The sequence below is a fragment of the Coregonus lavaretus genome (assembly GCF_964263955.1).
Source record: "Coregonus lavaretus genome assembly, chromosome: 37".
NCBI lineage: Eukaryota > Metazoa > Chordata > Actinopteri > Salmoniformes > Salmonidae > Coregonus > Coregonus lavaretus.
In genome coordinates, this window is record NC_140024.1 from 13,932,025 (window position 1) to 13,953,853 (window position 21,829).

A 21,829-nucleotide genomic window follows, 5' to 3' on the forward strand; every position below is an offset into this window, starting at 1 on the left:
CTTTTTACCATTTACTATCAACAACACTATTATATTACATATCTTATCTGTTATCTTGTGTGTTGATTTGCCCTTCTTCTGCATTCATGCATGTTCCGTTGTTTATTATTTTTATTGTCCCTCTGAGTGCATATGCATGTTAGTATGCATGGTGTGAGTGTGAGTGTGTCAGACAAAAGGCCCCAGGCTGTGAATTGATGGGCTGCTTCACTGCTGGCTAGCTGCTGAGGATTCTGGGGCAGGCAGTACGTAAACAGATGACCGTCTCAGACGGCTCATTAAAGTCAGCCCTAGAGGCTGCTACTGCTGCTACTGCTGCTACTGCTGCTAATGCTGCTACTACTGCTAATGCTGCTAATGCTGCTACTGCTGCTAATGCTGCTAATGCTGCTACTGCTGCTACTGCTGCTAATGCTGCTACTGCTGCTACTGCTGCTAATGCTGCTACTGCTGCTACTGCTGCTAATGCTGCTAATGCTGCTGCCACTACAACCCTGTCACTGCTGCTGCCACTACAACCCTGTCACTGCTGCTGCCACTACAACCCTGTCACTGCTGCTGCCACTACAACCCTGTCACTGCTGCTGCCACTACAACCCTGTCACTGCTGCTGCCACTTCAACCCTGTCACTGCTGCTGCCACTACAACCCTGTCACTGCTGCTGCCACTACAACCCTGTCACTCTCCTCTTTCTCCCCTTCTCTCCTTCCATCAGCATCACTCTCATTCCTTCTTCTTCATGCCTCTTTTGCTTTTAACTGTTTTTGGAACCTCTTCTCCACCAAGGAAGTGGGAAGGAGAGAGAGAGACAAACAGACAGACAAAGAGAGACAGAGCAAGACAGAGAAATAGGGAGAGAGAGAGAGAGAGCTATAAATGTACCTGACTACACTCTGAAACACATGAGTCCACCTTTATAGACACCAGTCTCCCAGCCCACCCCCCAGGACTGTGTGTCCTCCTTCTACCCGTGTCCCTGCAGCGTCCCTGGGCCTCCTTTAGTTCCTCCCTGAGGGTCATCAGCTGGGTCCTGAGAGAGCCACACTCTGCTTCTCTCTGCTGGCCTTCCCTCCTGGCCCTCTGGACGTCAGCCTCCAGGCCCCTGGCTGCAGCCGCCTGCCGCTCCACCGCCACAGCCCGACTCCTCAGAGTCTCCCGGGCCTCCAGCAGGTCAGCCTCCGAACGCCTCAGGAGGGTATCCCGCTTCTGCACCGCCTGGGAGGGAAAAGAGGGAAGGCTCAGTCAAAGTACATATACTCCTGTGTGTATCCTCTTACCCAGAGTATTCTATTTGTGTGTGTGTGTGCGTGTTTTCCACTTCCTGAAGTTCTGAGTGAGTATGTCAGTGAGTGAGTAGGTGTATGTAAGCTCTTTCTATCCTCCAGGTATGTTGGAGGTGAGTGGGCCTGGCCTGGCCTCGTGCCCCAGTATGTACCTGCTGTCTCTGGGCACACTGGCTGTGGGCGGCCTGCAGGTCCTGCTCCAGCCTGGCAGCCGTCTGCGCTAGAGCTCCCACCTCCTCCAGCCTACGCTGGCCCTCCATCATGGCCTCTGCCTGGAGCTGCCTCCCAGCCTCTTGCAGCCGCAGCACCTCTGCAGCACACACAGCACACTGTAAACACACCATGAATACACACACACACACACACACACACACACACACACACACACACACACACACACACACACACACACACACACACAATGCAGTCAAAAATAAACCCTTCATGTATTCTATCATTGAGTTGTGTCATGCCCTCCACACCTGCCACAGTATTGTCCTTGAGCTGGGTGAGTCTGGACACCTCCTCTCTCAGCTGACGAACCTCCGACTGGCACACACTGAGGTCCTGGCTGCCCTGGGCACACTGCTCCACGGCCTGGGAGAACGCCTAGACACACACACACACACATACACGCACGAACACACACACACCTGTGACTATGCCTGAGGGGAAGGGGAGGACCGAAGCCCCAGGCTTTCCACATCCTCACCTGAGGGACCCAGCATAGCAATGTCCCCCCCTCCCCCTAGGACATCTCCACACCTGCTTTAGCGCGTTCAGTGAAGCGCCTGCCCCTAATTTGGCATTCCTACCAAGACGGCATATGTATCAGTGTGTGGAGGAAGTGTCCTGCGTTAGAGGAGCACCTATCTGACAGGTGTCACATCCAATCTGCACAGACCTACTTCTGATGTTTTAACTATTCAATTAACCAGCCAACTGCACTGTGTGGCTGCCAGCACATATTTACCTAGGAGACCTAGTGTGTGAATCTGTGTGTGTGTGTGTGTGTGTGTGTGCGCAGGCAGCTGACAGGTCAACATGTCACTGTCATGTGTGCTCCTCAGATGAACACACACTTCCTCCAGTAGAGTGTGTGTGTATGTGTGTTAGCCATCTCCCCACTGCTCTCAGACCCTAACAAACGTGGTGGAGAAAATACAGGCCAACAGCTTTGAGTGAAATATGTGCGTAAACATTAAGTGAAAATAAAAGAGTATAATTCAGCCATGTTGCGGAGGGAAGATCCTGCCATCTTCCCCCTTCATCTCAGACCATTAAAATAACGAGTTGTCACCAGGCTCTGGTTTCACTACCCCTGACGCTGACACCCGTCAAGACAAATCTAGATTTCAGGGCCACTTACAGATGTATAAATAGTCAAACGAGGTGCTCTAACCATCTATAAAATGCAGCTAAAAGGTTGCCAGAAGATGGTGGGCATCGTGGGCCAGCCGGGCTGGGTAATCAATCTGGGCCGAGTCGGAGTGGAACAGGGAGCGGTGGCTGCGTGAGTCGGGAGCAGGGCAGTAAATCACGTCGACGCAGTGCGGGCGCTCCTCTGACACGCCAGCCACTCCAGCTGACACTGGGCCTGCTCGACAGACTGATGGATCGCCCCACTACACTCCATTAAAGGCAAACGGCACACGCACGCTGACATAACAAACAATTAGTCACCGCAGCCGTTATGGACCTTGGTTGGTGCGGGTTGGCGTCTGTCTGGCGATGGCTGCTCTGACTTCCTGTCTAGGGTCAGTTTAAAGCCAGGGTTGGAATACACTGAAATACAGTGAACTTACTGAACATACAGTAGGACCAAACTTCTAACTATTTATTTGTATATATTTTATTTTATTTAACCTTTATTTAACTAGGCAAGTCAGTTAAGAACAAATAATGATTTACAATGACGACCTACCAAAAGGCAAAAGGCCTCCTATGGGGACGGGGACTGGGATTAAATATATAAATATAGGACCAAACACACATCACAACAAGAGAGACACCACAACACCACATAAAGAGAGACCTAATACAACAACATAGCATGGCAGCAACACATGACAACACAGCATGGTAGCAACACCACATGACAACAACATGGTAGCAACACAACATGGCAGCAGCACAACATGGTAGCAGCCCAAAACATGGTACAAACATTATTGGGCACAGACAACAGCACAAAGGCAAGAAGGTAGAGACAACAACACATCTGGTCCTCTGTAGCTCAGCTGGTAGAGCACGGCGCTTGTAACACCAAGGTAGTGGGTTCGATCCCCGGGATCACCCATACACAAAAAAATATATATATATATAAAATGTATGCACGCATGACTGTAAGTCGCTTTGGATAAAAGCGTCTGCTAAATGGCATATTATTATTATTATATCATGTGAAGCAGCCACAACTGTCAGTAAGAGTGTCCATGATTGAGTCTTTGAATGAAGAGCTGGAGATAAAACTGTCCAGTTTGAGTGTTTTTTGTAGCTCATTCCAGACGCTAGCTGCATCGAACTGAAAAGAGGAGCGACCCAGGGATGTGTGTGCTTTGGGGACCTTTAACAGAATGTGACTGGCAGAACGAGTGTTGTATGTGGAGGATGAGGGCTACAGTAGGTATCTCAGATAGGGGTGTGTGAGGCCTAAGAGGGTTTTATAAATAAACATCAACCTTGTGACGGGTATACAGAGATTACCAGTTTACAGAGGAGTATAGAGTGCAGTGATGTGTCCTATAAGGAGCATTGGTGGCAAATCTGATGGCTGAATGGTAAAGAACATCTAGCCGCTCAAGAGCACCTTTACCAGCCAATCTATAAATTACGTCTCAGTAATCTAGCATGGGTAGGATGGTCATCTGAATCAGGGTTAGTTTGGCAGCTGGGGTGAAAGAGGAGCATTTACAATAGAGGAAACCAAGTCTAGATTTAACCTTAGCCTGCAGCTTTGATATGTGCTGAGAGAAGGACAGTGTACCATCTAGCCATTCTCCCAAGCACTTGTATGAGGTGACTAACTCAAGCTCTAAACCCTTAGAGGTAGAAATCACACCGGTGTTCACCTTTGTTTTGGAGGTGTTCAGAACAAGGTTAATGGCAGAGAAAGCTTGTTGGACACGAAGAAAGCTTTGTTGTAGAGCATTGAACACAAAATATAGTTGATAAGTGAAGTATCAAAGACAATAACTTTCTCTGGTCACTGTGATTTCACTGGCCACAGTTATGTTAGCAGGACTCCTGCATGAAGAGGTGAAGTGTTCTGATCCTACTGTACCTGTTGTAGTTCCTGGATGCAGAAGAGCTGGGAGTCGTAGTCTGAGACAGAGTGGATGTGAGTGGCTCTGTAGACAGAGAAATCAGCTTGGCTCTTCACCACACTCTCCTCCTGTTCCTCCACCTGAGAGAGGCACACACAGGAACAAACATATATCTGTTGACAGACCGGTACAGAACTACTGTCATGGGGTTGACTTTAGTAGGTCCCTCCTCCCTTATCCTTCCTGTGTTGTGTAGTTGAGTGTTGAGAGGTAGAGACAGAAGGGACTGGCTGGAGCTCTATGAGACTATGGTTGAAGGCCAGACTGCATGGGGTCCTCCTGTCTGACTGTGGGTGAGGCAGGCTGGGGCCCACTATGAGACTGTAAGTTTGGGGCTGAGGTGCTGGGTGAGTTCACACTAATGAAGCATAGACAGACAAACAGAACGTTTCCCCTCTGTCTCCTCGGTCTGCATGCTGTGCTGGGCCTGATGGCTCGTGACTGGAGCACATTCTGCTTCTCACAGATGAGTCGGTCTGTCTGAGGCCCTCACAATGGCTTCACATTAACACACACACACACACACACACACACACACACACACACACACACACACAGAGAGAGTCAAAATGTCCTATTGGGTGTCGGTGGTTTGTCAGGATTACCTTGTACTGCTACACATATAAAACACTCCCAAATGGCCTCTAAGTTTATGAGGATAATATATCTATCTGAATACGGTGTTCCTCTCATTACCCACTGTTGTTGTTTGTTGTCTTTGTTTTCCAGACAGCCTTTACTGCACAGTGTCTGTAGTGTTCATAAAGCCAGGGGCCATTACAGGCAGGATGAAGATGGAGTGATAGAGGTGGTGAAATCACCTTGTTGTACTGATGTCTCACAGCAGACTCAGAGCGATCGGCTCATTAAATTAAATCAGACTCTCTCTCTCTCTCTCTACCTCCCTCTCTCACACAGACACACACACACACACACACACACCAGTTTCCAGACAACAAATGTAAACTTGGGGAAGAGGTAAAGAAACATTGGTGTGAAAAAATACCTTGGCAGGAAGCGATCACTTAAAAGGTATGCAGGTCAACACTCACGCACACACCACACATACACACCGTGGGTGAGAGATAGAGACTGATGAACCGAGCAGGTGGTGTGTCGCGCTGTGTGCTCTAAGGACCAAGCTGAGGACGGGAGAGATCAATACTGTGTGTGTGTGTGTGTGTGTGTGTGTGTGTGATTGAGAGCCTCTGTGTTGCTAATAGAGCTCTGCTGTGTGGGAGGGGGTGTTGTTAGGGACCCAGGTGGTGAGGGGGGGTACACAGTGGAGAGGGAAGGCCTTGGTTACAGCAGTGGAGAGGGGAGGGTGAGAGCTGGAGGTGATGGGAATGGCACCTCCATTGTGGGCTCACAGAAGGAGGTAAGCGCCCCACAGGATCTCCAGCCACCTCCACACCAGCTAAACACTGAGCTCCACTGGGCAGGGCGGCCATTATTTCAGCCACATATCGCATCCCCAGCATGATTTTCAACTTTGCTTCTTCCGTGCATGGAGCTGTCAACCACCCCATGTCTCACACACACATGCATGCACACAACCACACACACCCAAACAAGTCCAAACATCAATCCTTCCTCTCCACTGCTCTGCCCATGTAATCCAGTCTTCCCACCACACCAACTCCCCTCCTCTCTCCTCCTTCTTGCCAGCCATTAACGGCTGTGCTCTGTGCTGTGCTCTGTGCTGTCCAGGGACCTCACACTGCCTGTGTTTTCTCATTGTGTTTCCTCCTGTATAGGAGCCATGACGCCGATCAATAGGAATCAGTGAAAACACTTAGAGGTCCCCAGGCCTCCGACTCCCAGGCCTCCAACTCACAGTGTGTTGTGTTGTACCCTGTCTGACTCCACCTGTTTACAGATCAGGAGCAGAGATGGAGCCTTACCTACAGCAGGTGTGGCGCAACAACTGACCTGCATGTAGCTTCACTCACCTGAGAGGCCAGTTGGGTATACTACAGTGCTTGTACTACTTGACTGGATTTGACTTAGCCGCATGACTGCCACTGTTCCAGGTAGCAGGGGTAGTGAGCAGGATGAGTGGGCCTGACTGCGTAGGGGGAAACGACTGAGTGGACTAGTATGTTCATCTATGTTTGTAGTGGAAAGGGAGTGATCAGCACAGTGTGACTGGGTTTGTCTGTGGACAAATCTGTCATTGGGAAGCTACAGCCCTGTGGATGAGGCTCGGCCTGCCTGACTGACTGGCCTAACTGGTCTGACTGACTGACTGTCTGACCTGTCGTCTCAGTGTGGCGGTGCTGTCTCTCAGTGTGCTGATGACCATCTCACACTCCTGGCTGTGTTTGCGGCTGTCCTCCAGGTCTCTCTGGGTGTCTCGGAGGTGCTGGCTTAGGGCACTCAGGGCGTCATCCCCACTCTCCAGCTGGGCACTGTGGGCCTTCAGCTCCCCCTGCAACACCACCGCCTGGGCACACAGACGCAGCACATGCTCCTCCCGCTCCACCACCTGGTAAACAGACACACAGGGACACACAGGCAGGCACACAAACACACATGCTATTAACACTCATAAATCAGGCCTAGAGATGTATGCAAGATCAACTCCTGGCAACATGGGTATAAGCAGCAGTGAAAAAAAAAAAATTGAGAGCTTGGGACTAGAAGGTTCTATCTGTATTTTTGTCAAAACTGAGTTATTGACATAGCCTTGTTCTGTTCAATGTTCTCTACCTATATAGTACTCTAAATACCCCAATTCATGTTGTTAAGTAAAAAATAAAAATTGCTGACACCGTTCAAACCAATGAGGGTTCGTAACTTTAAAGCCAATTATCTCAGAATCATCTTTTAGCAGACAGAACCTCTAGCAGATAGAAGCTCTCGAAATACTATAAAAAAGCTCCAGTATCAGTTCTTAGTTTTCCTGCAGGGTGAGGATGGCGTGGTAGCTGACCTGAGCCCTGGCTTCCTTTAGGTCCTCGTCCTGGGCCTGTAAAGTGCTGTCCTGCTGGGAGATCTTTGTGATGCAGGCCTGGTACTTGGTCCTGTTCAGCTCCAGGGACTGGGTCAGGGGCTGCAGCCTGGCCTCTGTGTCCGCTGCTCTGCTCTCAGCCTCCTGCAGCACAGCCCTCAGCCTGGATAACTCTGCCTCCTGGCCCCACAGACGGCTCTCCCTATCAGATGCCTGGGGACATCACACACATTCTCAGAACACTGTATTCTACTTCAATATGCCTGTATAATGGCTTACATAAACCTGCAATAGGCACAGTACTGAGGGTACTTCATTGCTTATCAAAGTGAAGAGAAATCCATGTTCCTCTCTTTCTGTGTACTGTACTCCTCTCACTGCTCCCACCCACCTCATCCTCTGCCTGCCTGGTCTGTCTCTGGGCGTGCTCCAGGTCAGAGCGGAGGTGCTCCATGGTTCCTCTACACTGCTGCAGCCTGCCCTGGGCCTCCTGTAGCTCAGCCCTCAAGCCCGACACCTCCTCTTCCCTGCTCTCCTGCTGAGCCCGGGCCTCCGCCTGACACCGCTGCAGCTTCCCGCGCAGAACACACACTGCCCCCTGCTGGCTGTCCCACTGGAGACAGAGGGGAATGTCAGTGAGGGAGTGTATGGGGAGAATGTGTGTGTGTGTGTGTATACACACATATGGAGGGTATAGGGGACACACAGACAGAACAAACAGATATGATCCAGTACACTCCTTCAGCCCACCTTCCTTCCTCTCCCTGCAGCCTCACTGTGGCACTTTAATGACACCCGCGCTACATTAGATTATTACACTCCAGAGTACAATATCCGAGATGGGATAATATTATTTCTTCCCTGGCTGATGATGCATTACAAAAATAAGGAGCAGTGTAACAGATGGCTCTCGGGGTAAAAATAACAAATCCCACAGACTTCTAACATGGCTGGGAGACACACACCCACACTCACAAAACACTTCTGTGATTCATCTACTCCTTCGTTCTTACTAAGCCAGGAATAAGAGAGTTTGAGAGAGAGAAAGGAAGAGAGAAAAACGATTAGTTTGCATTTAACTTGCAAACATCATTAAGACCCCAGCACTAATTGTGTTCTTTTAAATGAGTTAAATCTGATAATGACTCCATTAGTGACTCCAGTGCATTGACGTCTCCCAGGGATGGAGGGAGGGAGGGAGGGAGGGAGGGAGGGAGGGAGGGAGGGAGTCAGAGGATGGACTGAGGCAGTCTGTGACATCACAAACCGTGTACACACACACAAATATGGAGGTAAAAGATACATGCAGAGAAAAGAGGAGACAGATGAACAGGGTAAATATAATAATAATAGTAGGACAGATATAGGGAGGGGGACTGGTGTGGAGGGAGGGAGAGAGAGAGAATGAGGGAGAGAGAGGGAGGGAGAGGGAGGGAGAGCTCTAATCCCTAATACAGCCTGCCTGCCTGCCTGCCTGGCCTGCTGCATACATTACCGCATCAATCAGTGCTAAGCTGCAGTGTAATTTTCTAACTCCCTATTTCTCTCCCAACCTCATCACACAGACAACACCCCATGGCTATTTCTGATGAGATTCAGAGCTAGAGAGAGGGAGAGAGGGGTGGTGAGGGAATGGGGGAAGGGTGTTTATAAAGCAGCTTCTCTCCCTCTCCCTCTCCCTCTCCCTCTCCCTCTCCCTCTCTGTCTCGCAGCTCAACCACTGATTAATTTCCAACTAGATCGCTTGGCCAGCAGTATTATTAGCATAACATTTCCATGGATCAGGCCCTGCAATGAAACCCTTTCATCAAGTCGCTTGTCAAACATAACATTTCAAATCTCATTTTGTTTCTAATATCATTTTCTTACAGGGTGTGTGTGTGGAAGGCAGCGGGAGCTGGGAAAATGGAGAGTGGGGGAGGTGGGGGTGGAGGGTTGTTATGCAGAAGATAAACGGAGTCATCAATCAAAATTAAAAGAGCTCTGGGTTGGGAAGGAGGCGTTGGTGTTAACCATGGCGTCTGCAGCCGCTTCGACACACACGCACACACACACACACGCACACACACACACACACACACACACACACACACACACACACACACACACTGGGCCCCCCGCCCAAGGTCAGTGCTCTCAGGTTCTGTCTGTCTGACTGTCTGTCTGTCTGTCTGTCTGTCTGTCTGTCTGTAGAGTGGACAGAGGCTGAACTCTCAGCTAAAGACAAAAGAGCAGTCTGAGTGTGAGTCTGAGGAGCAGCAGGGCTTAGAGCTGGTCTCTATCTTATCTTGTGACTGAGGCAGAACAGAACGGCAGGCAGACATGCAACAGGAGCTCTGTCACCAAACTTCATCGATCACACAGCCTCTCCACAAACTCAAAAAACGCCTTTCACGACACAACAATGTGACAGCACAGGCAATAAATAATGATAAACCTTGCCTTGATTACAAAATGGTCAAAGCTTTCGCTATAACACCCCCAGCCCTAGTCCCAGACTGTACCATTAATTATGAAAAATAACATCGCAGGGGGGAGGGAGGATGGGGATTTCATTTGAATAAGGATACAGAATCAATGAAATGTAATCAATCTTAGCTAATTAAAATAAATCTATATTGTGAAACAATCAAGGTGCATAAACAAGATTAAAATAAATGAAGGAACTGTGCCAAAAGGCAGCCACTTCTAATAAAATGATACTAATTGGAATTCCATGGCTGTGCGCTGTGTGTTTGTTGATGCCGTGGGAGAGGGATGGCTGACCGCCCACTCCTGTATCTCTGCTACCTCTCCTCAACAGCACACATTACTGCACACAACACAGCCACACCATCTCTCATAGTCTGTGTATACAGTGGCCTCCATAAGTATTGGGACAGTGACACATTTTTTGTTGTTTTGGCTCTGTACTTATGGATTTGCATCCATATCGGCTGAACCGTTTAGAAATTACAGCATTTTTGTACATAATCCCCCCATTTTAGCGGACCAAAAGTATTGGGACAAATTCACTAATATGTGCATTAAAGTAGTCAAAACTTCAGTATTTGGTCCCATATTCCTAGCACGCAATGATTACATAAAGCTTGTGACTCTATAAACGGCATTTGTTTAAAACCTGGGAATTTGGGGAAAGTTACCGGAATTTTGCAACCTTATACAGTGGGGAAAAAAACTATTTAGTCAGCCACCAATTGTGCAAGTTCTCCCACTTAAAAAGATGAGAGAGGCCTGTAATTTTCATCATAGGTACACGTCAACTATGACAGACAAATTGAGAAAAGAAAATCCAGAAAATCACATTGTAGGATTTTTAATGAATTTATTTGCAAATTATGATGGAAAATAAGTATTTGGTCACCTACAAACAAGCAAGATTTCTGGCTCTCACAGACCTGTAACTTCTTCTTTAAGAGGCTCCTCTGTCTTCCACTCGTTACCTGTATTAATGGCACCTGTTTGAACTTGTTATCAGTATAAAAGACACCTGTCCACAACCTCAAACAGTCACACTCCAAACTCCACTATGGCCAAGACCAAAGAGCTGTCAAAGGACACCAGAAACAAAATTGTAGACCTGCACCAGGCTGGGAAGACTGAATCTGCAATAGGTAAGCAGCTTGGTTTGAAGAAATCAACTGTGGGAGCAATTATTAGGAAATGGAAGACATACAAGACCACTGATAATCTCCCTCGATCTGGGGCTCCACGCAAGATCTCACCCCGTGGGGTCAAAATGATCACAAGAACGGTGAGCAAAAATCCCAGAACCACACGGGGGGACCTAGTGAATGACCTGCAGAGAGCTGGGACCAAAGTAACAAAGCCTACCATCAGTAACACACTACGCCGCCAGGGACTCAAATCCTGCAGTGCCAGACATGTCCCCTTGCTTAAGCCAGTACATGTCCAGGCCCGTCTGAGTGCATTTGGATGATCCAGAAGAGGATTGGGAGAATGTCATATGGTCAGATGAAACCAAAATAGAACTTTTTGGTAAAAACTCAACTCGTCGTGTTTGGAGGACAAAGAATGCTGAGTTGCATCCAAAGAACACCATACCTACTGTGAAGCATGGGGGTGGAAACATCATGCTTTGGGGCTGTTTTTCTGCAAAGGGACCAGGACGACTGATCCGTGTAAAGGAAAGAATGAATGGGGCCATGTATCGTGAGATTTTGAGTGAAAACCTCCTTCCATCAGCAAGGGCATTGAAGATGAAACGTGGCTGGGTCTTTCAGCATGACAATGATCCCAAACACACCGCCCGGGCAACGAAGGAGGGGCTTCGTAAGAAGCATTTCAAGGTCCTGGAGTGGCCTAGCCAGTCTCCTGATCTCAACCCCATAGAAAATCTTTGGAGGGAGTTGAAAGTCCGTGTTGCCCAGCGACAGCCCCAAAACATCACTGCTCTAGAGGAGATCTGCATGGAGGAATGGGCCAAAATACCAGCAACAGTGTGTGAAAACCTTGTGAAGACTTACAGAAAACGTTTGACCTGTGTCATTGCCAACAAAGGGTATATAACAAAGTATTGAGAAACTTTTGTTATTGACCAAATACTTATTTTCCACCATAATTTGCAAATAAATTCATTAAAAATCCTACAATGTGATTTTCTGGATTTTTTGTCTTCTCATTTTGTCTGTCATAGTTGACGTGTACCTATGATGAAAATTACAGGCCTCTCTCATCTTTTTAAGTGGGAGAACTTGCACAATTGGTGGCTGACTAAATACTTTTTTCCCCCACTGTATGACCTTCATTTGTGCACACAGTTTGATCGCAATGCACAGACAATTCTCAAGTATTAACAGTATGCATACTGTAATAGGAGGGATGAGAGGGTTAGACATATTGTATGTATATATGTGTGAATGCATACTGTATATGCCGTGAGGTTGTGTATAAACATGTGTGAGTGCCAAGCGTATGTAGATTATGGTGCATGCATTCATATTGCTTATTATATGCAGCTATTTCATAGGCCAGGCACCAAGCCCATCATTCTAAAGTTCATCATTCCAGTAGCTGCTATCATTACAGTAGCTACTGTAAACAATGTTGAATAAAAAAGATGAGTCTCACTAAGGATGTGGTATGATGTCTGTATATACAGTTGAAGTCGGAAGTTTACATACACTTAGGTTGGAGTCATTAAAACTTGTTTTTCAACCACTCCACACATTTCTTGTTAACAAACTATAGTTTTGGCAAGTCGGTTAGGACATCTACTTTGTGCATGACACAAGTAATTTTTCAAACAATTGTTTACAGACAGAATATTTAACTTATAATTCACTGTATCACATTTCCAGTGGGTCAGAAGTTTACATACACTAAGTTGATGGTGCCTTTAAACAGCTTGGAAAATTCCAGAAAATGATGTCATGGCTTTAGAAGTTTCTGATAGGCTAATTGACATCATTTGAGTCAATTGGAGGTGTACCTGTGGATGTATTTCAAGGCCTACCTTCAAACTCAGTGCCTCTTCGCTTGACATCATGGGAAAATCAAAAGAAATCAGCCAAGATCTCAGAAAAATCATTTTATACCTCCACAATTCTGGTTCATCCTTGGGAGGAATTTCCAAACGCCTGAAGGTACCACGTTCATCTGTACAAACAATAGTACGCAAGTATAAACACCATGGGACCACGCAGCCGTCATACCGCTCAGGAAGGAGACGTGTTCTGTCAACTAGAGATTAACGTACTTTGGTGCGAAAATCAATCCCAGAACAACAGCAAAGGACCTTGTGAAGATGCTGGAGGAAACAGATACAAAAGTATCTATATCCACAGTAAAACAAGTCCTATTTCGACATAACCTGAAAGGCCGCTCAGCAAGGAAGAAGCCACTGCTCCAAAACCGCCATAAAGCCAGACTACGGTTTGCAACTGCACATGTGGACAAAGATCTTACTTTTTGGAGAAATGTCCTCTGGTCTGATTAAACAAAAATAGAACTGTTTGGCCATAATGACCATCGTTATGTTTGGAGGAAAAAGGGGGTTGCTTGCAAGCAGAAGAACACCATGCCAACCGTGAAGCACAGGGGTGCCAGCATCATGCTGTGGGGGTGCTTTGCTGCAGGAGGGACTGGTGCACTTCACAAAATAGATGGCATCATGAGGAAGGAAAATTATGTGGATATATTGAAGCAACATCTCAAGACATCAGTCAGGAAGTTAAAGCTTGGTTGCAAATGGGTCTTCCAAATGGACAATGACCCCAAGCATACTTCCAAAGTTGTGGCAAAATGGCTTAAGGACAACAAAGTCAAGGTATTGGAGTGGCCATCACAAAGCCCTGACCTCAATCCTATAGAACATTTGTGGGCAGAACTGAAAAAGTGTGTGCGAGGAAGGAGGCCTACAAACCTGACTCAGTTACACCAGCTCTGTCAGGAGGAATGGGCCAACTGTCACGCTCTGGCTCCGGGACTTTGTATTTTGAGCCAGGGTGTGTTCGTTTTGGTTGTGTTTTGTTTGGTTGGGTTGTCATTGGTTGTGTTTTCCTTGTTTGGTCAAATGACTCCCAATCGGAGGTAACGAGTGTCAGCTGTCGGCTCGTTATCTCTGATTGGGAGCCATATTTAAACTGTCTGTGTTCACCTTGTGTTTGTGGGTTTTTGTTCCATGTTCTGTCAGTGTTACAGAGGACTTCACGTATCGTTCTTTATTTGTTGTTTTGTTCCAGGCTTTAATTAAATAAAGTCATGTTCGCTCAACGCGCTGCGCTTTGGTCTACTCATTCGTCAGACGATCGTGACAGAAAAACCCACCATACAACGACCAAGCAGCGTGTCCAGACGGAGGCAGACTGGACATGGGAGGAAGCGCCGGGAAAGGAGATAGAGAGGCTGGCGATGGCCCAGGTGGGCAAAGTGTGGTCCTGGGAGGACATGCTCGGGGGCAAGGGACCTTGGGGTAGGATCAAGGCCCTGGCGAGAGAGGAGCAGCGGCGTCAGCAGTGCCATCGTCGGAAGGAGGAGAGGCACCCCCAAGAATTTTTCAGGGGGGGGGCACACGGCATGGGCGACTGGGCAGCAGGAGGCTGCCACAGGGCGGAATAGGAGAAGAGGAGAGAAGGCCACCGGGTTACGGGAGCCATTGGCGAGAGGAGGGAAGGAAGTCGTAGAGGCAAGGCGAGAGGGACTGAGGTGGATTGCCAGTCCGGTCCGGTCCGGCCCGTTCCTGATCCCCGTTTAAAGCCAGTGGTGTGTGTTCCCAGTACGGTCCGGCCTGTCCCTGCTCCACGCACCAAAACTACGGTGTGCGTCGCCAGCCCAGCCCGGCCTGTCCCTGCTCCACGCATCAAACCTACGGTGTGCGTCGCCAGCCCTGCCCGGTCCGTTCCTGCTCCTCGCACCAAGTCTACGGTGTGCGTCGACAGCCCTGCCCGGCCTGTTCCTGCTCCACGCACCAAGTCTATGGTGTGCGTCGACAGCCCTGCCCGGCCTGTTCCTGCTCCACGCACCAAGTCTATGGTGTGCGTCGACAGCCCTGCCCGGCCTGTTCCTGCTCCACGCACCAAGTCTACGGTGTGCGTCGACAGCCCTGCCCGGCCTGTTCCTGCTCCACGCACCAAGTCTACGGTGTGCGTCGACAGCCCTGCCCGGCCTGTTCCTGCTCCACGCACCAAGTCTACGGTGTGCGTCGACAGCCCTGCCCGGCCTGTCCCTGCTCCACGCACCAAGCCTACGGGGTGCGTCGTCAGCCCGACCCGGCCTGTTCCTGCTCCACGCACCAAACCTACGGTGTGCGTCGCCAGCCCAGCCCGGCCTGTCCCTGCTCCACGCACCAAGCCTACGGGGTGCGTCGTCAGCCCGGCCCGGCCTGTCCCTGCTCCACGCACCAAACCTACGGTGTGCGTCGCCAGCCCTGCCCGGCCTGTTCCTGCTCCACGCACTAAGCCTGCGGTGTGCGTCGCCAGCCCAGCCCGGCCTGTTCCTGCTCCACGCACGAAGCCTACGGGGTGCGTCGTCGGCCTGGTCCAGCTCGTTCCTGCTACTCGCACCAAGCCAAGGGTGCGAGTCGTCAGCCTGATCCAGCCCATTCCTGCTACTCGCACCAAGCCAAGGATGCGAGTCGTCAGCCTGGTGAGGTCCGTTCCGGCTCCACGCACCAAGCCAAGGGTGCGTATCGTCAGCCAGGTCCGGTCCGTTCCTGCCTCACGCGCCGAGCCAAGGGTGCGAGTCGTCAGCCTGGTCCAGCCTGTTCCTGCTACTCGCACCAAGCCTAGGGTGCGTATCGTCAGCCAGGTCCGGTCCGTTCCTGCCTCACGCGCTAAGCCAGGGGTGCGCGTCGTCAGTCCTGATCCAGCCAGCTGGGTCAGATCGGATCGGGGCCATTACGGGGGGATTGAAGTAGGGTGGTGGTCAAGCCCGGAGCCGGAGCCGCCTCCGAGGAGCAACACCCACCCAGCCCTCCCCTATTTGGGGTTTTGAGGCGCGGTCGCAGTCCGCGCCTTTAGGGGGGGGTACTGTCACGCTCTGGCTCCGGGACTTTGTATTTTGAGCCAGGGTGTGTTCGTTTTGGTTGTGTTTTGTTTGGTTGGGTTGTCATTGGTTGTGTTTTCCTTGTTTGGTCAAATGACTCCCAATCGGAGGTAACGAGTGTCAGCTGTCGGCTCGTTATCTCTGATTGGGAGCCATATTTAAACTGTCTGTGTTCACCTTGTGTTTGTCGGTTTTTGTTCCATGTTCTGTCAGTGTTACAGAGGACTTCACGTATCGTTCTTTATTTGTTGTTTTGTTCCAGGCTTTAATTAAATAAAGTCATGTTCGCTCAACGCGCTGCGCTTTGGTCTACTCATTCGTCAGACGATCGTGACACCAACATTTCCCAACTTATTGTGGGAAGCTTGTGGAAGGCTACCCGAAACGTTTGGCCCAAGTTAAACAATTTAAAGGCAATGCTACCAAATACTAATTGAGTGTATGTAAACTTCTGATCCACTGGGAATGTGATGAAAGAAATAAAAGCTGAAATAAATCATTCTCTCTACTGTTATTCTGACATTTCACATTCTTAAAATAAAGTGGTAATCCTAACTGACCTAAGGCAGGGAATTTTTACTAGGATTAAATGTCAGGAGTTGTGAAAAACTGAGTTTAAATGTATTTGGCTAAGGTGTATGTAAACTTCCGACTTCAACTGTATGTGTATAGCTGACCTGTGTGAGCAGGCTGTCCCTCTCCTGCTGTAGCTGGCCAGTTGTCTGTAGTTGTGCCTCCATGTCCTCCTCTCTCTGACTCAGGCTGCCCTGGAGACAGCTCACCTCATTCTGCAGCCTCTGCACCTCCTCTCCAAGGGCCTGCTCCTGCTGAGCCTGCACTGACAGCTACACACACAGACACACAGTGCACAGCATCAAGAGCACACACACACAGACACACACAGTCAATGACGCACAAACTCAGCATATGATGCTAATTGGAATTCCATGAGCAGTTAGTGAAAGCTAGTGTCAGGGCCACCGTTACACAAACACACACACACACACACACACACACACACACACACACACACACACACACACACACACACACACACAGAGACAGATAGACAGACAGGCAACATACATATAATTTCATTTTCAGTGAAACATTATCACTTATCAGGAAATAATTGTTGCATGTGTGGGCGCAAGTGTGAATTGAACAAAATCCCAGTCTATATAATGAAAGAAAACAGTGCTGTGAGCAGACAAGAGGAGAAGGCAGGGGAGCATATGGAGACAACCAGAGACAACCACAAACCCATTGTGTTCTCCTCTATTCTGCCTGCAGTCAGACCTGTAGAGCCTTGTTGTCTGGAGAAGTGGAATCTGATTCCCTGTAATATATGTGGCTATTACCCTGTTTCCCCCCTAACCATCGCCCCCTCCGGCCCCCATCAGCAGCAAGTTTCAGAGGTAGTAGGCTAAAAGAGTGAGTGATAAATTCACCCCCCCTCCCCTCCTCTCCCATCCCCACCTCTCAACCCGAGCCATCCCATCTCTCTCTCTCTCCCTCAGTCCCTCTCTTCACCCGTCTGCTCAGATTAAATGACATCTCCCTGTGAGTCTCAGGAAACGCCACGTAAAGCAATTACTAACAAGCCTGATGTGCCCCCCCCCTTCCCTTTGTGTATGGGGGGGGGCATGTGCCCTTCAGCAAAAATGAATTTTCCAATTGCAGTTAGTTCTGCCATGAATAAATAAACAAATGAATAATTGAGTGGGCAACATAAATAAATAACATCACAAACATTTCACTGGCACTCATAAGTATTCTGCAGATAACTTGGGCTGCATGCTAATGATAAAAACAGTACATGTAGCAGGTTCCCAATGCATTATTCACCGCTCCCCTCCAACCCAAAATTAAATAAATAAAAATCTTTCAAGCAACTCAAAACATCCTCTCAGCATTGAAGTGACAGGCCTGTCCCATTTATAACACACAAGGACACTCTGGCAAACAAATATCTGACCAGTCAGAGAGAGGTATAAATAAAGCAGCACAACACAGCGTACGGCCATTGACAGGTCCTCCACAAGTTCTCCTTCAAGAAGAAAACTCTGAAATTACACAGAGGGTTCATGGGACACACAGTCAGGCGTCTTTTCTAAGTCCCATGGTACAGGGCTGGCTGGACACTAACAAGGTCACCATGTCCTTGAGCATCCTCCTTAGGGATATACAGAGGGGGGGGGTTATGTGCCCTTGGGAATTCTGATGGATTTGAGTTGAACTAGCCTCTCCACATACCCGCAGCACTAGGACTCATCTTCGATGGCTGTAGAGACTGTGTTAGGCAGGTCTGTACAATCATGTCCTTTTCAACTAATTAAAAACAGATTAGATCTCAGGCCTCACCTCATCCTGAGCTGATTTCAGGTGTTCCTGGGCAGTCCTCAGTTCTGTGGTCAGTCTCAGCACTGTTTCATCCCTGCTGGCCACCTGAACACAACCACACACCTTGGTCAGTCCCTACTTACACTCAATTCACACTGCCTTTACTGTCAGCATGGTTTATCTTCTGCTGTTTAGATTTAAAACAACACTACACTATATCGACACATTGTTAACAATTACTTTGGTAAAGACATTTTGTATTCGACATCCATTATGAAACATCCTGATACAAGGCCATGGCATTTCTGATTGCCTGTTTGTGAGCTGACCAGCTAAGGGGCATCATGACTGGGGTTGGTTAGATGAGGGAGAGGAGACAGATGGAGGACAGATGTTGAGTGATGTTAAGGCCAGTACCTCGTGCTGTGCAGCCTTGTGTTTCTCAGTGAGCAGGTCCAGTTCATTGCTCAGGTCCTGGTTCTCTGTCACCTGAGAGGCCAGTCTGTCTCTCTGTTCCCCCACCTCACGCAGCTCCTCCCTCAGCCTGCTCACCACAGCCTCCTCCTGGACCAGCTACACACAGACAGAGAAATAGAATGGGTCTAATAGAGGAGAGGCTAATAAAAGAGGCTAGCAGAGGTACAGTATATGGATAACCCTACTGACTTTTTTAGCATATTATGTAACTATTGGTACTGGTGACTTTCTATCAAGGTTCAAGTACCTGGGCATAGCAGGTGGAATACTGCTGTTGTAGTTGGACCAGATCAGCTCTGATCTCAGCAAGCCTCTCCTCTGTCTCCACACACTGGCTATCCTATAACAAGTGGCACATGAAAGGTCATTCCATTGTCATAAACATTTCAATACATGGCTCTTAATGGGTCAAATGAAATGAAAAATGTTCTTACCTGCTTCTCCCTCTCTCTTCTACATGACCTCAGCTCGGCAGTAACTTGCTGCAGTGCATCTTGGGAGGAGAGCAGCTGTTGGCGGAGAACACGGGTGTCTTCTTCATGGTCCTGCAGCTTCACTCTGACAGCCACCACTGTCTCATCCTTCTGGGTAAGCTGTGGGACAGGAGGGAACATAACACACTTAAGAACACATCAAGGACAGAGAACATGCTGATTGTATAGTAATAGCTAAGTGGAAAGCACTTTCCTGTTCAAAGCACTGGCATTATTTGCAATCAGCAAGCACAAAAAAGTTCAAATCAAACGTTTATTTAATGTTGTTCTCTATGTTCCGTCTTACAGGGATACAGGAAAATCAATGACAAAGAGCTTGATGGTTTTAGTGCCATCCCATGGATACACATAATAACACATAAAGAGGTAAAAGTCCCTTTAATGGTGGGAACACTCACAATTGTACATGAGAAAAGAACACAATCTATATAGATGTTCTGTCCAGTTAGTTTCCCATTTGGACAAAAAACATGCTCTAGATAAGCAAGAAATGTTTTCCTGTTTTAGGTAAATGGGTTTGTCTGCTAGCTACATCCCTCCATTTCACTGCAAATTGGATAATACGGGTTTATACAGAACAATTTTTGCTATTGTTATTCAGCTTCTGTGAAATTGTTGTGGATTACACATAATTATTGATAAAGCAGCTTTCTCTATCCGTTTTTGCTGCCCAAATCTGTTAAAATATGATGAGACTCCACATTGGTAACAGAGTAATAAAAACACACGGCTATATTGATAGTGTTATTTTGTCGCGAGTAATCATACGCATGAGAGACAGAGAGAGGCAGACTGGGATGAGGCAATTAACAACAACAACACTGATACCAGAAACATGTGGAATGGGTGAGTGGGTTGGTGGGCTGGGGAGGAGAGGGGGGTCGGAGGGGTGGTTGTAGACTGAGGTATCTAAAGAGTGGCTGAGGATTCCAACCACAACACAGACAGACAGACAGACAGAGGACAATGAGCAGATAGAGAGGCACAAGGTCAGTCTGAGGTTCACCACACATGCTTTTACAGACCGTTGTGCCTTCCAATGAGCACAGGCCTCACTCTGAAACAGAGGCGCCTTATTTTCACATAGAAAATTCTGATTGTGAGAGGGTTATGGCTGAGTGATTTTCAGTTGACCTACAGGAGTTATTCCTAACAGTGGTAGTTCACTGAGTTATAATGTCCTTTTTATCACAAGAAACAATAAAATTACAAGAAAGAAACACATCAGTAAAGAAAAGCAAATATCCTTTCTCCTCTCTGTGAGGCTAATTTTCCACAAAGCCCATTAAGGAGCGGCATTAACCTGCTTGCTAAGCACAACATTTAAATTAAAACCATGGGGGTCATATGCGTTTTAACACGGCAGTGCACTTGAAAGTGCGGAAAAAAACAACTGAATTTCCTATACATTTCTGCGGATTGCAGCCTAATGTGGAGCTCAGCTTAATTAGACTCCAGTGACCTGATGTTATGGAGCCTGACCGGGTCCTCACTACACCCACACTGCAGCCGCACCACCGCCACCAAGCCTGCACCCTCCCTCCAACCCCCACAACTCCTAGCACCCTGCCACCTCCCCCTCCTCCCCAGGCCCTGACTCTCTTCCACCTCTCCCCTCCTCTTCCTACCCGTCCCTCGACCCTGCTCCCAGTACCTCCCCAGCCGCAGCCCCAGCTCCTCACCCTGTCCTGTAGGTCCTCCAGGCTGTGCTGCAGCTCCTGCCTCTGGGCCCCCAGACTGTGGCTCTTCTCCTCCTGTAGTCTCAGGCCTCTGAGGGCCGTGTCCCTGGCCCTCTGTACCTCCTGAAGCTCAGCCTCCCTCAGCCTCAGGCCCTCTGAGGCAGCGTGGTAGCGGTCCCTCCACGCCCACAGCTCCCTGTCTCGCTGGGCACTCTCCTCCCACAGCTCCCGACCCACCACATCTGCCTGGCTCTGCAGCCACACAGCCTGCACCTCGCTCTCCCTCACCTGCACATAGACACACAGTCACAGTCAGTGATATCACGAAATAGACATCTTCAGTCATTCATATCAGTCAGGAGACATCTAAAAACACAACTCACACACACTAAGAACACACACGTTAATAGTCAAGGACATAGTACAGACACTCATGTAAATACTTACGACACTCCTCATCACGGTGTCTGCTGTGGCACAGAGCAGACTGTCCCTCCTGTCACAGCTAGCTCCCAGGATGTTAAAACAACACGTCTATAACAGCCCTAGTGAGTTTCCACTAAAACCCACTTAAAGAGCAGGACTATTCTTTATGAACTGACAAACTCACACAGTAACAGGATCAGCACATAAAAGTCCATGCGAATGAAACGAACGTGTGTTAGCGGAGTGTGAAAACATACTGCGGCGCGCACCTCTGCAGACCCTTCTATTAATCAACCTGTCTGCACTTTGTTTTGAGAGTAATCTTGTCCAACCACCAGAGAA

General features: G+C 48.5%; 1 protein-coding gene across 1 annotated transcript in view; it reads right to left on the bottom strand.

The window, feature by feature from the left end:
- The window catches only part of pmfbp1 (polyamine modulated factor 1 binding protein 1), a gene marked incomplete at both ends in the record, with an annotated part of 43,946 nt that overhangs the window by 17,888 nt on the left and 4,229 nt on the right, over positions 1-21,829 (bottom strand). The window contains 13 exons of the mRNA XM_084154068.1: positions 970-1,216; positions 1,437-1,594; positions 1,767-1,893; positions 4,568-4,690; positions 6,868-7,098; positions 7,546-7,776; positions 7,955-8,176; positions 16,746-16,913; positions 18,433-18,516; positions 18,829-18,984; positions 19,136-19,228; positions 19,323-19,481; positions 21,065-21,307. Of these exons, the coding sequence (XP_084010194.1) occupies positions 970-1,216; positions 1,437-1,594; positions 1,767-1,893; positions 4,568-4,690; positions 6,868-7,098; positions 7,546-7,776; positions 7,955-8,176; positions 16,746-16,913; positions 18,433-18,516; positions 18,829-18,984; positions 19,136-19,228; positions 19,323-19,481; positions 21,065-21,307 (2,242 nt within the window). The remainder of the gene's footprint in view (positions 1-969; positions 1,217-1,436; positions 1,595-1,766; positions 1,894-4,567; positions 4,691-6,867; positions 7,099-7,545; positions 7,777-7,954; positions 8,177-16,745; positions 16,914-18,432; positions 18,517-18,828; positions 18,985-19,135; positions 19,229-19,322; positions 19,482-21,064; positions 21,308-21,829) is intronic.